The following is a 16219-nucleotide window of genomic DNA, read 5'->3' as shown; positions in this document are numbered from 1 at the left end:
TGTACTGTTTTTAGATGATGTACAACCTACATCATCATTTAATAAGTGTACTGTTTTAGAATCTAAGTGCTTCTTAACCAAAAGTGTAATCCTCACATCTTATTCTATACATTGCATTCTACAACCCCATTATCGGATTTACAGTTTCTTCCGATATTCCTATATCGGCATTTGATGAAACCAAAGCTTCATACATATATATGCATGTCCTTTGCAGGCCTGTGACTGCAGGGATTTTAGTAAATGTACTGGGTAGTACTCAAAGGCATTTTACTATGCAATAAATTCATGAAGAGAGCAAAAAAGTTTGCAATACAGCCTAGCCTTCCACTTTTGAATAAGAACACATTCAAAAGTGCAGGGTTAGGCAATGTAAGAAAAGGCTGTTGTTACTTATTTTCAGTGAAACAGTGCCACCACCATGGTACACCCAGGCAGCACTGTTTCAAAAATTTGTTCATTCCCTCTTCAGTGGCTAAGCACATACTGCAAGTAGAGAAAACTTAGAAGTGAAATATTTTTGCAATGAGATATGCCAAAAAAGGTGTGCAAATTTGGCATAAAGTTTAATTCTTTACATTATATAAGAAGTTCAAGGGGGAAAAATATGACTAATATTATCCAAGCCCCACCATCCATAGTGCTGTTTTGCATGAAATCAAAAATTCCAGGTGTCTCAATACTGACTGCAGATTCTCAGGCACTGCTGTTCCCAAATTCATGACACACTTCCCACCGATTCATTACCACCTCTTCCACCTGTCAGTGAGAAAGCCCGGGATGAGTGAGAACACTTGCATCACCAACTCTTTCTAGAAAGGGTTGCCAATAAGCATGACTAAGGGTGTTCCAATTTCAATGACTCACTTAAGTAAAAGTAAACATATTTGTGAAAAATCTGTACATGACAGCAAAGACTGGATACCATTCTATTGTTCAAATTTTTAATTACCATTTTCAGTGCAAGTTTTATGCATGATGTTAAAAAATGTTTAATCAAAATAAGGGCATGAGAATAATACAGAATAAAGAGTGCTTTTTGTAAAACAAGTTTTATTTTAAAAATGAATAATAAGATATAAAAAAAACATTTTGAAATGTTTCTTAGATGAATGTGCAATTTAAGCATTTCTCAATAATATGTATACATCAAAGATGACAAATTCAACTTTGTATCTATGAAAGATAAGAAAAATTCTCTTATAAAAATTAGATTGTAAAAAAAAGTTAGATTAAATAAATTACTGGTACAACAAATTACAATTCAAATGATATGGCCTATTTAAAATAGTTTTTATAAATTGACAGATTTATTGTTTATTGACAGATGCATAGTTATGACAATCTCACCAACCAATACTGAAATCAAATTATATATAAAAAGTAAAAAAAATTATCCACAGCTTTGTTATTTAACTAGCTAGGATGGTGGATAAGTAAAACAAATTTATGTTACTTGTATCAACAGAGTAAAAGTTGGCATTAGAATAACTAAACAATACAATGAACTGTTATTTTTCTGCATCTGCCAAAAAATAAGTTCCAAACTGCACATGCTATGAAGGCTGCCAATTGCTAACTCTTCTTTCATTTTCTCTTTAACCTCTTGGTTTCTTTTACTAGTTGTACCATAATTCTTTAATCAAACAACATGCAAGACACGTAAATTAGGACTCAGAAAGTGCATTTGTGAAGCCATTCGATTCAATTTAACATTTTTTTTTTTAAAAATATACAAGCTATTTCTCCTTCAGGGTGAACTTAACTGAATTCAAAGAGCAGCGCAGCCACTGATTACAAACTTCAGTGAGTCTTAATTTTCTTCCCATTCCTAAAGACAACTTACAAATCAATCAATAAAGATTATTTGAAGCAACTTTATTACGAGAATAAGTATTAATTAAAAAGCTACATTTTCGACAGAAACATTATTGAAGGTATCCACATGCTTAAGTACCAGACTTATTACAAAAGTTTTTTTTTTTTCATGATTAGATATTTCATTAAACACTGGATAGCTTTTATGGTATTACATAAATTACAGCCAGGCCTTTCAGGTAAATAAGGGTGAATATCACCTCATACTATTCATCTTATTAAGATTTTATATCGGTTTTCTAAAATTTTCTATTCTAAAAATATATGCAGTAGCAGTTCAAAAAAAAGTTATGTAGAAATACCTAACAATATGTAGCTTTGATTTTCAGAAGTAAAATTTAGGAACTTTCAGTTTATTTAATTTTAAAAATTGTTTAGTTTAAACATAGTTCATTCAGTATGAAACTGGGTAGTTAGCTATCCAAGTATTTTTGGTATAGTTTTAGATGAGTCATGAATTTATAAATCTAAATGCAAATTTTGTAAAGTAATTTTAGGTTAGCCATGGGAAGCCTTTACAGCAAGTATCTATTATCACTTGGTACAGAACAGAACACATTAGCTCTCCACATATTAAATACAATACATAATTTTTCTGTCTGCAATGTTTCTAGTATATAAAACCTCTTGAGATTCTTTAAATTGGAGTCTTGTAAATGAAAAACTGATAAAATATGTAAAGATGTTTTCTATTTGGCAAATTTTTTTAAATTGAAAAAAAAAAAAAAAAAAAATAAATAAATAAATAAAAAAAATAATAATAATAAAATAAAAGGATGAAATTTAGAGAGTACATTTGTCTGCTTACAGAAAATAAATGCAAATATTAGAAGACTGGAAAACATCCACGATGCTAAAGGCACAGCTTTGGACAAATAATTACTAATTTTTTTACATTGACTGTTTGGTGTATGTATTTTGTGTGAGGTAATTTTTGGAATGAGTTTCCAACAAAATGTGGCAGAGCTCAACCAGCTCATATTTTAAGTACTTCCAGAAGTGGCAGGAATGCTGAGACAATTGATATCAGAGGGAAACTTAAGAGAATCCTTAGAAAAAATGTGTAAGTAACCAATTTCTTTTTTAAAAAAATAAAGCCTTAGAACTTTCTTGGTTACTAATTATCTCTGGATCAGCTTTTTAATGTTTGCAGAATTACAGAGCACTTCCTTTCATATGACCTAAATAAGAGTTATTTCCACTGCAAAGAATGAACAGAACTTTCACCTCTGTGGGCCATAGAGATCCCCCCCATTAATCATCTATCACCAGATAATTGCGTCTACTGTACTTCAGTGCATAATTTTGAAAATGAACCTTTTTTTTAATTAAAAACTTTTGATCACAGCAGTCTTTATTTCCTACCATATGTAATTTCTGTGGTACAATCATATAAAATTAAAATCTGTCATTTACATTACACCAAGTGTATAAATGAGTTGTATACACAGGTCTGAACTACACTAACTTTATGTATATCCATACATAATTTCATATCCCTCAAAACATTACATTGTATTTAACATATATATACATATAATTTAATTATTTGCTATATGTACATTATATGCCTTTACAAGAAAAAAAAAAAAAAAAACAGCATATAAAACACATTTAAAAGATTAAATAACACTCTTGTTATTTCTTGCTGTACAGTTTCCAACTTTGATTTTACATTTCCAGCTTGACAGTCTTTATGTACACATACTTTTCTATGCTATTAACATGTCTTAAAGCTTACTAACAGCTTTTGCCACTTTTGAAGATGTCTGCCTCTGTAATGCTGTGCAAATATATTCACCAACATTTAAAAGCTTATTCAAGTCCACTCCCTATGAAGAGAAAATGGTTTTCAGTATTAAATGTAAAAAAAAAAAAAAAAAAAATTATTTTTAATTATCAAGTAGATTTCAGTATTAATAATAGCAATATTAAGTAACAATTTAAATTACAGTATATTATACAGTCAGGTAAAGAGCAATTTAATTAGTTTTTAAAATCATTCAGTGCGTTTCGATATATTTTAAATTAAGACTTGGTTTATTCTCAAATTAAAATATCACAATATATGTGCAAACTTTTAGAAACTGCGCACAATAATATGCATATAGGTAAAAAAAAAAGTATAGGGTGATGCAAATAAGCAAAGTTCATACAGCATCTGCTATAAAAAAATAAATAATAATAAATAAATGAAGTCTTCCTCATTTTATATTTCACATTTCCCCCACATAGTCATCTAATCCCTTTTTAAATCTACATAAGCACTCTGATTTTACAAGACCAGATGAAAATTTGTTCCAACAGTTAATTACTCTTTGACTGATGGCAGATTTTCTGACATCCATTCTACAATTTTTTTTTTTTTTTATGAAAATCCCAAACACCAAAAGGTATCAAAACCTATAGTACTCAGTACCGTGCATGGGTTGAAGAAGAAGTATGGGGGGAGGGGGATGCCGGAAACTTTGCTCTACAGACTAAACATGGGTTTCACCACTTCAAGCCTCCAATAAGCAAAGTGGTGGTATTTCACCGGTTGATGAAAGTCATCTACCACCAATTACATTTCTTATTTGAATCTGCCCACTTATTTATGATTGAAACTGTCAAAGTCATGTCCCTAAATGATTACTTATGCTTAAAATTTTAAGGCTTTAAACACGTCAATCAGATCTCCACACAGATTCCTAGTTTAAAAACTTTGTAGCCATTACTGCTTCTGAACTGTTGACAATCCTGCTACCTAACCATCATTGGTAAAATTAACACAAACTATGTTCAAACTGTTAAGCCTTCCTAAATCTACATAGGTGGATGTTACTTTCTACTCTACTTTTGAAATGCAGTTAAAAAGTAAATTTGCCACAAAAGACAGGAACTTAATATTAATCATACAGTGTAAGGAAACTTTTACTTACACTATATCTAGGTTTTTGCTGCACTAGGAAAAAATAATAATTTAAAAAAATATATAAAAATTGTAAAAGTAGATGGCTCAACTACCTCTGAAGGCAAATTGTTCAGTAATCAACAACTTCCTGGCTCAAAAAAAAAAAAAAAAAAAAAAACCCTTTCTACAATCTAGTCTAAACCGCTGTCTGTGTAATTTGAATTTATGGCCCCTAGTTCTGGAATTCTTTATAACAGTGAAGGTGTTGCCTTTATTTTGCTCTACCCCCCCCCCCCAGAGCCTTTTCAATCAGGTCCCCTCTAAGATGCCTGGTTGCCAAGCTCTCCTAGTTGCCTGTTTGATTATGTGGATTACCACATAATCAAAGTCTTTCCTTGTACAGTCATCCTTTTACCTTGCAAGTTTCCCATCTTTGGACCCTTTCAAGGAACTTGCCTTTTTGTAGATGAGGTCTCCATATTTGAATACGGTATTCCTGGTCTGATTGTACAATTGCTTTATACAGTGGGATTGTGAACTCAGTTTCTACAGGCTATTGTTCAATAAATCATCGTCAGGACACCATGGACTTTTCTGGCCATTTTCTTACACTGCTCTGAGAACTTCATATCTGCCTATATCATAGCTCTTGGGTCCCTACTGTTTTTAATTCAACCCTACCAAGTATAGTATTAGAAGTGGCAAATGATGCAAGAAAACAAGCTCTCATAACATTAGCAAATAAAAAAAAAAAATCCCAAATCACCTGTCCAGTTCTTTTAATTTATTCAAACAACCCACTTACACAACAACAGATGATGAAAGTCCATTCCAGCTGGCTGAAGGCAAACTTCTGCACATTTATCCTTCCTCAATATTTCTTGGTAAGATTAAGGAAAAATGATTCAAACCTGTGTGCCGTCTGTAATTACTCAAGGTCTGGCCTAGCCATTTCTCAGCCCATAAGCATACCTTCATTGGTGCTATTAACTACCCTGCCAACCACTGTATTGTCTACAAATGTAGACATTGAGTCTGATATGCCTTCATCAGTAGATGGAGAAAATAAGGAACTGGCACAGCACTGAACCTAGGGTACTCCACTAATAACATTAGTCCACAAAGAACAGTGTCCACTAAAAATTGCTCTCTTCTCTCACTCAACCCTCCCTTTATCCATAACATTCCTTTAATGCCACAATGCTCCAATTCACACAGTAGTTTTATGTGCAACAGAATCAAATGCTTCCCAGAAATCCAAATATATATCAAAATTATTTTATGCATCTAGTTCCTTTTTTGCTGCATTATAGTATCCAATCAAATTGGTCAGATGAGATCTGCCCATTAACAAATCCGTGCTGTGACTCAGTCCTGTCTAGATGGTCCTGCATTACATCTTTAATTAGCAACTCCCTATTTTCCCTAAAATAGAAGTTAACCTGACAGGTCTGCAATTACTTGTTGTCCTTAGATCACACAGTGAATTGGAGATACATTCATGTCTCCAGTCCATAGGAACTTCCACTGAATCCAAAGATGTTCTCATATGAATGGGTTTGAAAAATTTGTGGCCTGATAATGAAAGGGTAGTGGTACAGTGTTCAAAATTTCTGTACTTAATGCATAGCACTTCAAATAGTAACCCACCAAGTTTCATGCAGTTTCAAAAATGTCTTTTTTTAATTACAGATCCTGAAGTCAAGAAGTTGTGCGAATGAGGAAAATGAAAATTCCAGTCAATATCTAGAAAGTTTATATCCCCCATTATAAGACATTCTGATTTACTGGCCCACTTTTTTTTTTGTAGTACTGTATACCTGCCAAATTTTCTGGGAATACTGGAAAAGTTGGCAGGTACTTACAAACATACTTTCAGGTGCCTCTCCTTGAGTAGGAATAAGCTGAAAGAGATTATATGTATTACAGTATAAAACAAAAAAATCCCCATTCTCTACTTATAAACTCAAATATTAACAAATAAATATGTACAGTGAAAGTCCAAATCTGTTAAAACAACATTTTTGCTATAACAAGCATATAAATCTGCAGAAGTAATGTGTTTTTTCTCATATTTTTGCAAATATGTATCTCTTGTTTAATCTTAATTGTTGTTTAGAATAGGATAATGGATGATAGAATATAGTAAGCAACAGATTTTCTCAATTTGTTTTCCATGGCATTTATACATTTTTAACCTATAATTTGGATGTAAAGAAATCATTACAAAAAAAAAAAATCTGATTTTTCTACTCTATTGTTACAGTGCACTTTCACAATGTACAGTAAACCCCGCTATTCATGGTTGCCGATTTAATATAAAATGAAACCTAAAAAAATGTGAATTTTAAAGTGCCGTGAACATTTTCCGCCATAAAAAACATGGGCGTGGCTAAAATTATCTTTCCCGGTCAAAACAGCACTCGGTGGGTGGGGGGAGGGGTGACAAAATCGCGAGCGTGGATGTTTCTCGCTAATCCTTGTTCAGTATGTGTTATGCGCTTGTCATATAATGTTTCGTCATTTGCTTTTAATTTATATGCTTATAAATTTATAAATTAATATGCTTATAATTTATAAATTAAAAAATCTACTGTTTTGCAGTAGATTTTTTAACAGTCCATTTTGCAACAGACTTTTTCGAGCGTGTTAACGGAAGAAAGTGACTTTATTGTGGACAAGTTCTTTCTAACCCGTACAAAAAATATGGCTACGAATAACAAGGGAAATGTGAAAAGATCAAAGAAGGTGATGATATTAGCGAATAAAATTGAGTTATTAGACAAAATTTCTAACGGTGAAAGTGTCTCCTCAGTGGCAAAACATTATAAAATCAATGAGTCAACGGTACGATCAATCAAAAAATCTGCCATAGTGTCCGTGAAAATGCACTAATTGCTTCAAAAATTTGCTCCGGAAAAAGCTTTAAATCTATGGATAGAAGACCGAACTCAAAATAAATTCCGTTAAGTTCACTCATCATTCGTGAAAAGGCAAAACTCCTTTATCAACACTTTAGCAAAACTGGTGATAGCACTGGTGGGATAAGTTTTTTAGCTAGCAAAGGTGCTGGTTTGAAAGATTTGTTTGAAATTTCTAACAAATATTACACTTAATATTAAATTGTTTCTTATTTTCATTTCGATGCCATATGCTTGCATTTCACTATGTACTGTCTATGTACATAGTCATATTTATGAAGGTACATATAATACATACATACATAGACAAAATTTTAGACTAGTTTTTCTTATATATTTCATACTTTGGAACAGAACCCCTTTATTACTATGGGAGCCATAACTCAGTATTCGCGGCATTTCTCAGGAATGTAACCCCCGCGAATAGCGGGGGTTTACTGTATTTATAAAACCTTCAACAAAATTGCATCATGTCTTAATGTCAGCAATTTGGACCAATGTGTTCACCTAGTGGTAAAATAAATCAAGAAATTCTTAAAAAACTGCTGCCATTCATAAAATGTAGCCTACTTAATCGGGGGGGGGGGGGGGGGGGGAGAAAGTGAATGAAAAACCATGTGCAAGTGTTATGAAAGCTAAGTTATTAAAAAAAAAAAAAAAAAAAACTACAATATGAACATGATTTTTTTTTTTTTTTTTTTAATCACTACTGTAAAAATAAAGTTTTCAACGAGAATACCATAAGTAGATATGTATAAGCTTCTCAAGATGAGTCATGAACATCAGCCTGCACACAACTAATGGATTAAAAAAAATTATACTGAATGAAAAACATTACTTGGAATATGAATATTCAAAATTTGACACTTGACTATATTTTTAATATACAATTTCAAATGGTTTATTGAGTACACATTTTTACTCCAGAAGTGTTGACAAGAATACAATATGTATTCTTGTCAACATTTTGGGTCCAACTTTGGGTATCTGTTATCAAGACAAAGTTGAGTGGGTAATACAAGTTTGTTTGAAGGGGACCTGTTAATATTCAACTTTGTAGGCTTGATACATGGTTAAAAAGTTTCTTCATCTAATTTCAAGGTTTCAATAAACCATTTAAAATTACACATAAAAAAAGATAGTCAAGTGTCAAATTTTTAGTAACTTTGGATGCTACCATTAACAAATGTATTATTTTTACAAAATGTAGAGTTGCACTAATAGTGCAAAAAATTTCAATGGCAATTCCTCGCATTATAGAATTAGCGCGATCATCAACAGGTCCGTGATACTCAAGCTTAGCATTAGCTGAATTATTTTTTTATAACTTAATTACAAAAAAATGCATGGGGGAAAAAAAAAATCATACATACAAGGTGTCCAAAACAGTGCACATTAAAATAAAACTATTACTTACTGTTCTAATATTCATTCCATGAAGCATATATACAACATCTTCAGTTGCTACATTTCCTGTTGCTCCAGGAGCATATGGGCAGCCTCCTAATCCAGCTACTGCTGAATCTACTACAGCAACTCCCATCTAGTGAAAATGATAAACAAAATATTTTAAAAAATGAAACATTGAGTGAAAAATGATGCTCTGTTAATATTAATTAATTTATTAAAATAAAATAGAAATAACTGTTCACTGAACTTACTATTTTTAAATTAAAATTTGAACAAAAGTAAAAATAAACTAAAGAAGAATAATAATTTAGATCCAAAAGGGGAGGTGAGGTTGCATGATCTTATATTTCAGCCCATTCTGATCTTGTGTGTCCAAAGCTGTGGTGAAAGAATGTTCTTTTCCTCAGTTATTTCTATTTTATACACGGTTATAAATGATTCCAGAACTAGGGGCATAAATTCAAGTTATTGGGGGGAGATATTTACCACTGTTAGTAGGCAAAAGCAACTTTTCACTGGCCCTTTTCTAAATTCATTTCAAAATTGACCAGTGCAGCGTGTTAAAAAAAAAAAAAAAAAAAGAAAAGAAACAAAGGTTATGGTTCCTGGTGTGTGCTGTTTTATGTTCATATTATCCACATTCTCTATGCTTATTATGAAAAAGTGATTCTTTTAATAAGTTACTTTTATTTTTTTAAATGATAAAAATTTACAATAAGTTAATTATACTTACTTCTAATGCTGTTAATATATTAGCCAGAGCCTGTCCATAGGTGTCATGGCAGTGGATGGCAACAGCACTAACAGGAAGATGCTGAAGTACTTCTTCCAGCATTGCTCTAATACATCCTGGGGTACCAATCCCTATGGTATCTCCTAAGGAAATCTCATAACAACCCATGTGGTACATTTTTGATGCTACCTAAAGTTGGGATAAAAGTGCATTTATAAATTTCATTATAATCAGAATAGTTAAAGTAACAAATGTCTTTCACAGTCTATTCTTTTTGCATTTGACACTCTTACAGTTCCACGTTTAAAAATACTATGACTTGCATATTTCAAATATGCAAGTCATAGTATTTTTAATGCAACCAGTATATTATACAATAATTATAAAAAGAGCAAAAATATGCAGATCAATATAGTGATTAAAAAGCAATACCTTCAAATAATTGTAGGAGGGAACACAATAAAACTATAAAAAAGATCACCAACCACTGGTTTAAAAGTGGTCACTTGCACTGTAATTTGCAAATGAATGAAGAACTGTAATGTTCAATTTTTAATTGAAGGATGACATTTTTCCTTCAGGGTTGGTTCCTATTAAGTTGATATTCATTTGTCCAGCATTGTACGTTTTTTTCATTTCTCCATTTATTAAAGTAGATACTTGTCCCATTTAAAATAAATTTATATTTATTTTTAATAAATAAATTTAATAATAATTTTAAATAAGAACTTCAGATATACAAAATAAGATATACAGTTGATTCCGGTTAGTTGGGCCACATCAGGACTAATGCATTTTGCCCCGATTAAGCAGCTGCCCCAGTTATCCGAAGTTTCACGTAAATAGTTAAAAATATAATGGACCCCCGCTTTACAATTGGTTCACTGTACAATCAAATCACATTATGATGGAGTCAACATTGTAGAGTACCGTTCACTATACGATGTATAATAAGCGCCAGTCATTGTGATCATGCTTGTGAATTGAATTTTAATTCTATTAAACAGCGATTCTAATTAGCAAAAATAGGAGGAATATTATCCACAGGCTATAAAAGTAAAGATATATTAAGCACAAATTTACCCTTTATTACCTTGCCAATTAAAGTATACGTGAAATTCGGAAGAATATATGTGATAATTGGAATAATTAATACGTACTGTAATATGTACATACTAACTAAACTAGTTGACATTTCTGTTCACTGTCATTTGTGGGTGGGGGTTAAAATTTAAAACAGTAAAAAGATAAGCAATCAATAACAAAGAACATGGCACACACAAACTGCAAGTAACATGATACATGCAAGTGAGAACGGAGTAACAAATTACGAAGCTTTAAAAATAGGATTGAAGAGAAGATTCAGAAAATTATTTTTTTTATATGATTGAAGATTCCATAGAAGTGTAAACACATTTTAGCATAATAATCCACAGAATTCCAGCTGTCGGTATTATCGCAAATTCAATAAGATCGAGTTTACTATCAGTTTATGATAGATTTCACTAACACAAAAGCCCAATAAACAGGTGACTGCTAATTGTTTTATGGTTCTGACCTCCAGAAATCCAACTGAACTACGTGGTACGGGGTCAGAGACAATCGCAGGGTAATCTTCAGTGCTGCGGTCTCCTGCCCCGATTAAATCCTGGATATTTTCTCGATTGGGTTCTGTTTTCTAAGATTTTCCCCAAATAAACGGCTACCCCAATTAACCGGAATCCATTGTACATCTTATTTTGTATATCTGAATCTGTTTTTACACAAATAAATTTTAAGCTCAAGTGATTCTTGGGTCATCATTCTAAGAGTACTCAAAGACAGCAACTATAAAGTATCAATTTTTCTTAACAATTAAATTTTATCCCCTGGAAAATTTTTGTACTAAAATTTAAAAATCATCAAAAAAAAAATATATATATATACAGTCAAACTTGGTTATAACGAGCACAGAAATAACGAGATCACAGATGTAACGAGCAAAAAGCCATAATAATTTTAATTTATGCGTATTCCCATACAATTGCTCACTGTTATAGCGAGCATGTTACATGGATATACTGTAAAAATTTTGGTAACCATGCAAACATTCTTAATTGCTCGGGTAGTCAAAAAAACAATTCTTGGAATAGATAAAAGGGCAACTTAGCTTTTATAACCACCCACATCGCATCAGATTAGCAGCTGGTTTATGACCCTGTCCTTTTGGGGATGGGCTATACAATAGTGCATTAGCATTCCGATTGTCGCATTACCTATTTACAGATTGTCTTGTATTCACTTGGAGATTTACAGATTGTAAATCCCTATTTACAGATTGTCTTGTATTCACTGAACCATAAATTTATTTCGGAACTTCTAAGAACTTTGTATGCAAATCATTTTAAATAAAATCAGTTAGAAACAAACCCTTCCTTTGGAAACATGTCTACTAACAAAAGAAAGTGTCTCTTGATTCGTGAAAAAGTCGAAATTATTTGAGAGTTAGAATGTGGTGCAAAAAATGTTAAAGTGCGTAAAAAGTTTTTGTCCTCTTTAACAGTAATGACGTTGTGGAAGAATAAACATGTTTACATATTGGCACTGGAACAGAACATAACCGGAAAAAAAATAATAAATTAGAAAGTGCGAGGTTACAAATGCCGATGAAGTACTGCTTCAATGGTTCTCTATACAAAGGTGCCGGATTTTCAATACACAGTCCGATCTTGAAGACTGAAGCTGAAAAATTTACTAAACGATTTGGACACAACAACGGTTGGCTGGATCGATTTAAAAACCAAATACAAGCATATTAATACAAATAATATGTAGGTATATACTAATACTGTATTATTTGTCTCTCTAATATTTCTTTTGTTTTTTGAATCTATCTTTTTATCAAGTTACTGAGAATTTTTTAAAAAATAAGAGATAGATTTAATTCATTGCTGATATAGTGAGTAAATTTTGTTCGTCCCTTGATGCTCGTTATAACCAAGTTCAACTGTATTTATATAAAAAAGGAAGTGTGCATGTCGTAACTTACCTCAGCAACTACTGTTGGCTTAACTGGACCCTCATAAGGACATCCAGCAACACATGAAACATACCTGGATAAAAATAAAAGATACTATTTGAATAAGATAATATGGATAAATGAAAAGAAAACAACATTCAAAGAACTTACATGCAAGGTCTATTCAAAAGATATTGGATTATCTGAATTGTGCTTGTTCAAGACTGAGACAAACAATAACATTTTTAGACATGCCTACAAGTAGCAAACTATTCACTCACTTCAGACATCCTATTATTGTCAGCAGTAATGAAATCGTATTTACCTGTCTTGTCATATTTTAAAATGTCAGAGTGCATTTTAAAATATGAAAACGCATGTGCATTAAATTTTGCTTTAAAATCAAAAAAAATTACAAAAAATAGTATATGGGGACTCTGCAATGAGCTACACACAAGTCTGACTGGTACTGATGTTTCAAAGAGGGTTGGGTGTCTGTTGGAAGTGAAGCATGATCTGGATGGTTCTTGAATTTAACATAAAATGAAACAATTTTTTTCTTGCCAAATACTTTTTTGTGAATTTTGATAATAAATGGCCAAAGAACTTTTCTTCACTAGCTCCCATCATTCCCTTTTAAAGAAAACATTCTGAACACAAGGTACATTCCCACAAAGTTTGTGCTATGGCTGTTAACAGAGGAATAATGTGCATCAGCAAGTCATTTTTGATTTGTTCGCACATGCAACTAATAAGAAACTTTTGAAACATTAGAACTGAAGATGAAGAATGAGTTGACAGACATGATTATGAAACCAAACAGCAGTCATCCCAGTGGAAAACTCCTCCTTTCCCCCCATTACTCAAAAAAGAATGGCAAGTGTGCTGCAGCAAAAAAAAAAAAAAAAGCCACGTTGCTAGCATTTTTTGGCTGAGTGTTGCTACCATGAATATCCTCCAGTGAGCTAAAAAATTAATGAAGGGTTCACTTTATTAACTGTTTCATTAAAGGAAGTTCTAACATCCTTTAATGAAACACTGGTTACTTTTCCAACAATGTATTGCTGCGCCAGTCACTACCTAAGTTTTTTTTTTTTTTTTATCTTGCCAAATACAAAATTGCTCAAGTCTTGCAATTGCCTATTCATTGGATATGACTTCATTTAAATATTTTTTGTTTCCTAAACTTGAAAGGGGGGGGGGGATACCTGAAAGACTATCAATGAAAGACATACAAAAAATACAGAGTAATGTTACAGCTCAGCTTTTGGAAATTTCAAAATCAGCTTTCTAGAAATGCTTCCAAAAGTAAAAAAAATAATTGAGCATTGTAAGTAAAAAAAAAACATTTTAAAGGGGATTGGCTCATTGGCCCTAGGTATCTGTTGCCACTATATCATAGCAGTCCAAATTTGTTTTGAACAGACTTCTTAAATAAAAGTTACTCTAAAAATTCTTTGTTATGAGTGTTTACTTGATCAGACTTGTTTACTTAATTTTAATGCTGTTGCCACTGTTTTCAGGCATAGTTTGCAACATGACAGTGTAAAAAAATTATGGAGTCCTAAAGTCTCCTCAACTCTCACAACTTTATTAGTTGAACAGACAACTTGAGTAGTCAAGACCTGCTAATTTTTGTAAAGACAAATGCTAATAATTTATTGTAATTTTTCCTTGTAGTGAATCTGCAATCTCATGGATGTAAAATAAACTTTGTGGGTTTTTTCCAAAAAGAATAGTATAGACTATTTTTGGAATATTCAATTTTAGAAATATATATTTTAAAGTAAAAGAATACAGGAACAGCTGCATCCGGGTGAGGTGTAATTCGAACCGTGTTGAAATAGTATATATCTAGTAAGGGGACAAAGGGAAAAGCAAGCTTGTCCTAAATCCTTGCATGGGGAGTAATTAAAAGTATAAAGGGAGATGATGTCCTGAAGCCTGATGGGGGCTTTTCGTTTATACCATCTTCAAAGGAGAATAATTACATGTCATAGGATGTCTTTTATAGCCCGGGCATGTTCCATTGCCTTATTTAAAAAGCATGGGGGGAAGGGGTTTGGAGTAGTCGAAAGGAGAAATAGGATAGAAGGAAAATTTTCCACCCCATCATATTACACTTATAGTTTGAGAATTTGGAAATTATAGATTCAGAACAGCTTACAGGATTTTTTGGGAGAAAAAAAAATTTAAGTTAGAAGCCAGTGAGACACGAGATCAACAAAGAGATCAATAAACATACATAGACCAATAATAATCTCTGAAGAATGGGACCTAAAACAAATATCCTGTAAGTTCAACTTTAATAACAGAACATAACACCCCCCCCCCCCAATCCAGGACCTCTACTAACGGGGTTAGGTAGTCATGCACCCAGATTTCTGAGTGAAAACTTTCTTTCTCTTTCCTCCCTTTTTCCCCCCCCAAAAAAACACTATAAACTGTTCTAAATCTACAATTTCCAAATTCCCAAACTATAAGTGTAATACGGTGGGGTGGGAAATTTTTCCTTCTATCCTACTTCTCCTTTCGACTACTCAAACCCCCCCCCCCACAATGCTTTTGAAATACGGCAATGGAATGTGCCTAGACTATAAAAGACAGCCTATGAAACGTAATCACCCTCCTTTGAAGATTGTATTAATGAAAAGCCCCCATCAGGCTTCAGGACATTATCCCCCTTTACACTTTTAATTACTCCCCATGCAAGGATTTAGGACAAGCTTGCTTTTTCCTTCATCCCCTTACTAGATATATACTATTTCAACACCGTTCAAATTGCACCTCACCCAGATGCAGCCGTTCCTGAAGAAAACCCCAGGTAAGAGATTCTTCTGCTTAAAATATATAATATTTCTAAAATTTAATATTCCAAAAATAGCCTATACTATCCTTTTTGGAAAAAATCCACAAAGTTTATTTTAAATCCACAATGAGATCGCAGATCCACTACAAGGAAATATTACAATAAATTATTAGCATTTGTCCGACTTTACGAAAATTAGCAGTTTCGACTACTCAAGTTGTCTGGCCAACATAGTTTGCAACTTGATTAATTAGTATAATCTTGAAAATTAGATTAAAAAATATATGCTATACTATAATTTAGCTAATGTCTGGCCTGGTTTAATATTATCTGTTCAAGTTGCCACTATGTTCTAAATATTTAAGGTAATGTTTTTTAGACAGAAATTACCTAGTAAGGTTATTTTTTGACTTGCGACAATAGCATTGCAAACATGCATTGCTATCATTTTACTCTGAGGATACAGTCAAAAGCTTTCACTTACCCTCTGACTTTTACTCCAGCTGTTTTGGCTACTCGGACAACATCTTCAAATCTTTTTAAACTCTCGGCAATTGAGCAATTTATGTTCTTTCTG

General features: G+C 32.4%; 1 protein-coding gene across 2 annotated transcripts in view; it reads right to left on the bottom strand.

Moving 5' to 3' along the window:
* Window positions 1–3532: 3532 nt before the first annotated feature.
* The window catches only part of Hmgcl (hydroxymethylglutaryl-CoA lyase), a 37203-nt gene continuing 24516 nt past the window's right edge, over window positions 3533–16219 (bottom strand). The window contains exons 6-10 of one of the 2 annotated variants that reach the window (XM_090385549.1): window positions 16127–16216; window positions 12860–12927; window positions 9836–10020; window positions 9110–9235; window positions 3533–3710 (exon numbers count right to left, since the gene is read on the bottom strand). In XM_090385549.1, coding sequence (XP_090241675.1) covers window positions 3609–3710; window positions 9110–9235; window positions 9836–10020; window positions 12860–12927; window positions 16127–16216 — 571 coding nt within the window. In that variant the 3' untranslated portion in view covers window positions 3533–3608. Of the gene's footprint in view, window positions 3711–9109; window positions 9236–9835; window positions 10025–12859; window positions 12928–16126; window positions 16217–16219 lie in introns of both variants that reach the window. The other variant, XM_090385548.1, reaches the window with a different exon arrangement.

The sequence above is a fragment of the Mastigoproctus giganteus genome, chromosome 11, assembly GCF_048544385.1.
Source record: "Mastigoproctus giganteus isolate SK-2022 chromosome 11, ASM4854438v1, whole genome shotgun sequence".
Lineage (NCBI taxonomy): Eukaryota > Metazoa > Arthropoda > Arachnida > Uropygi > Thelyphonidae > Mastigoproctus > Mastigoproctus giganteus.
The sequence above is the reverse complement of the archived record's forward strand: the minus strand, read 5'-3'. Positions and strand labels throughout refer to the sequence as shown.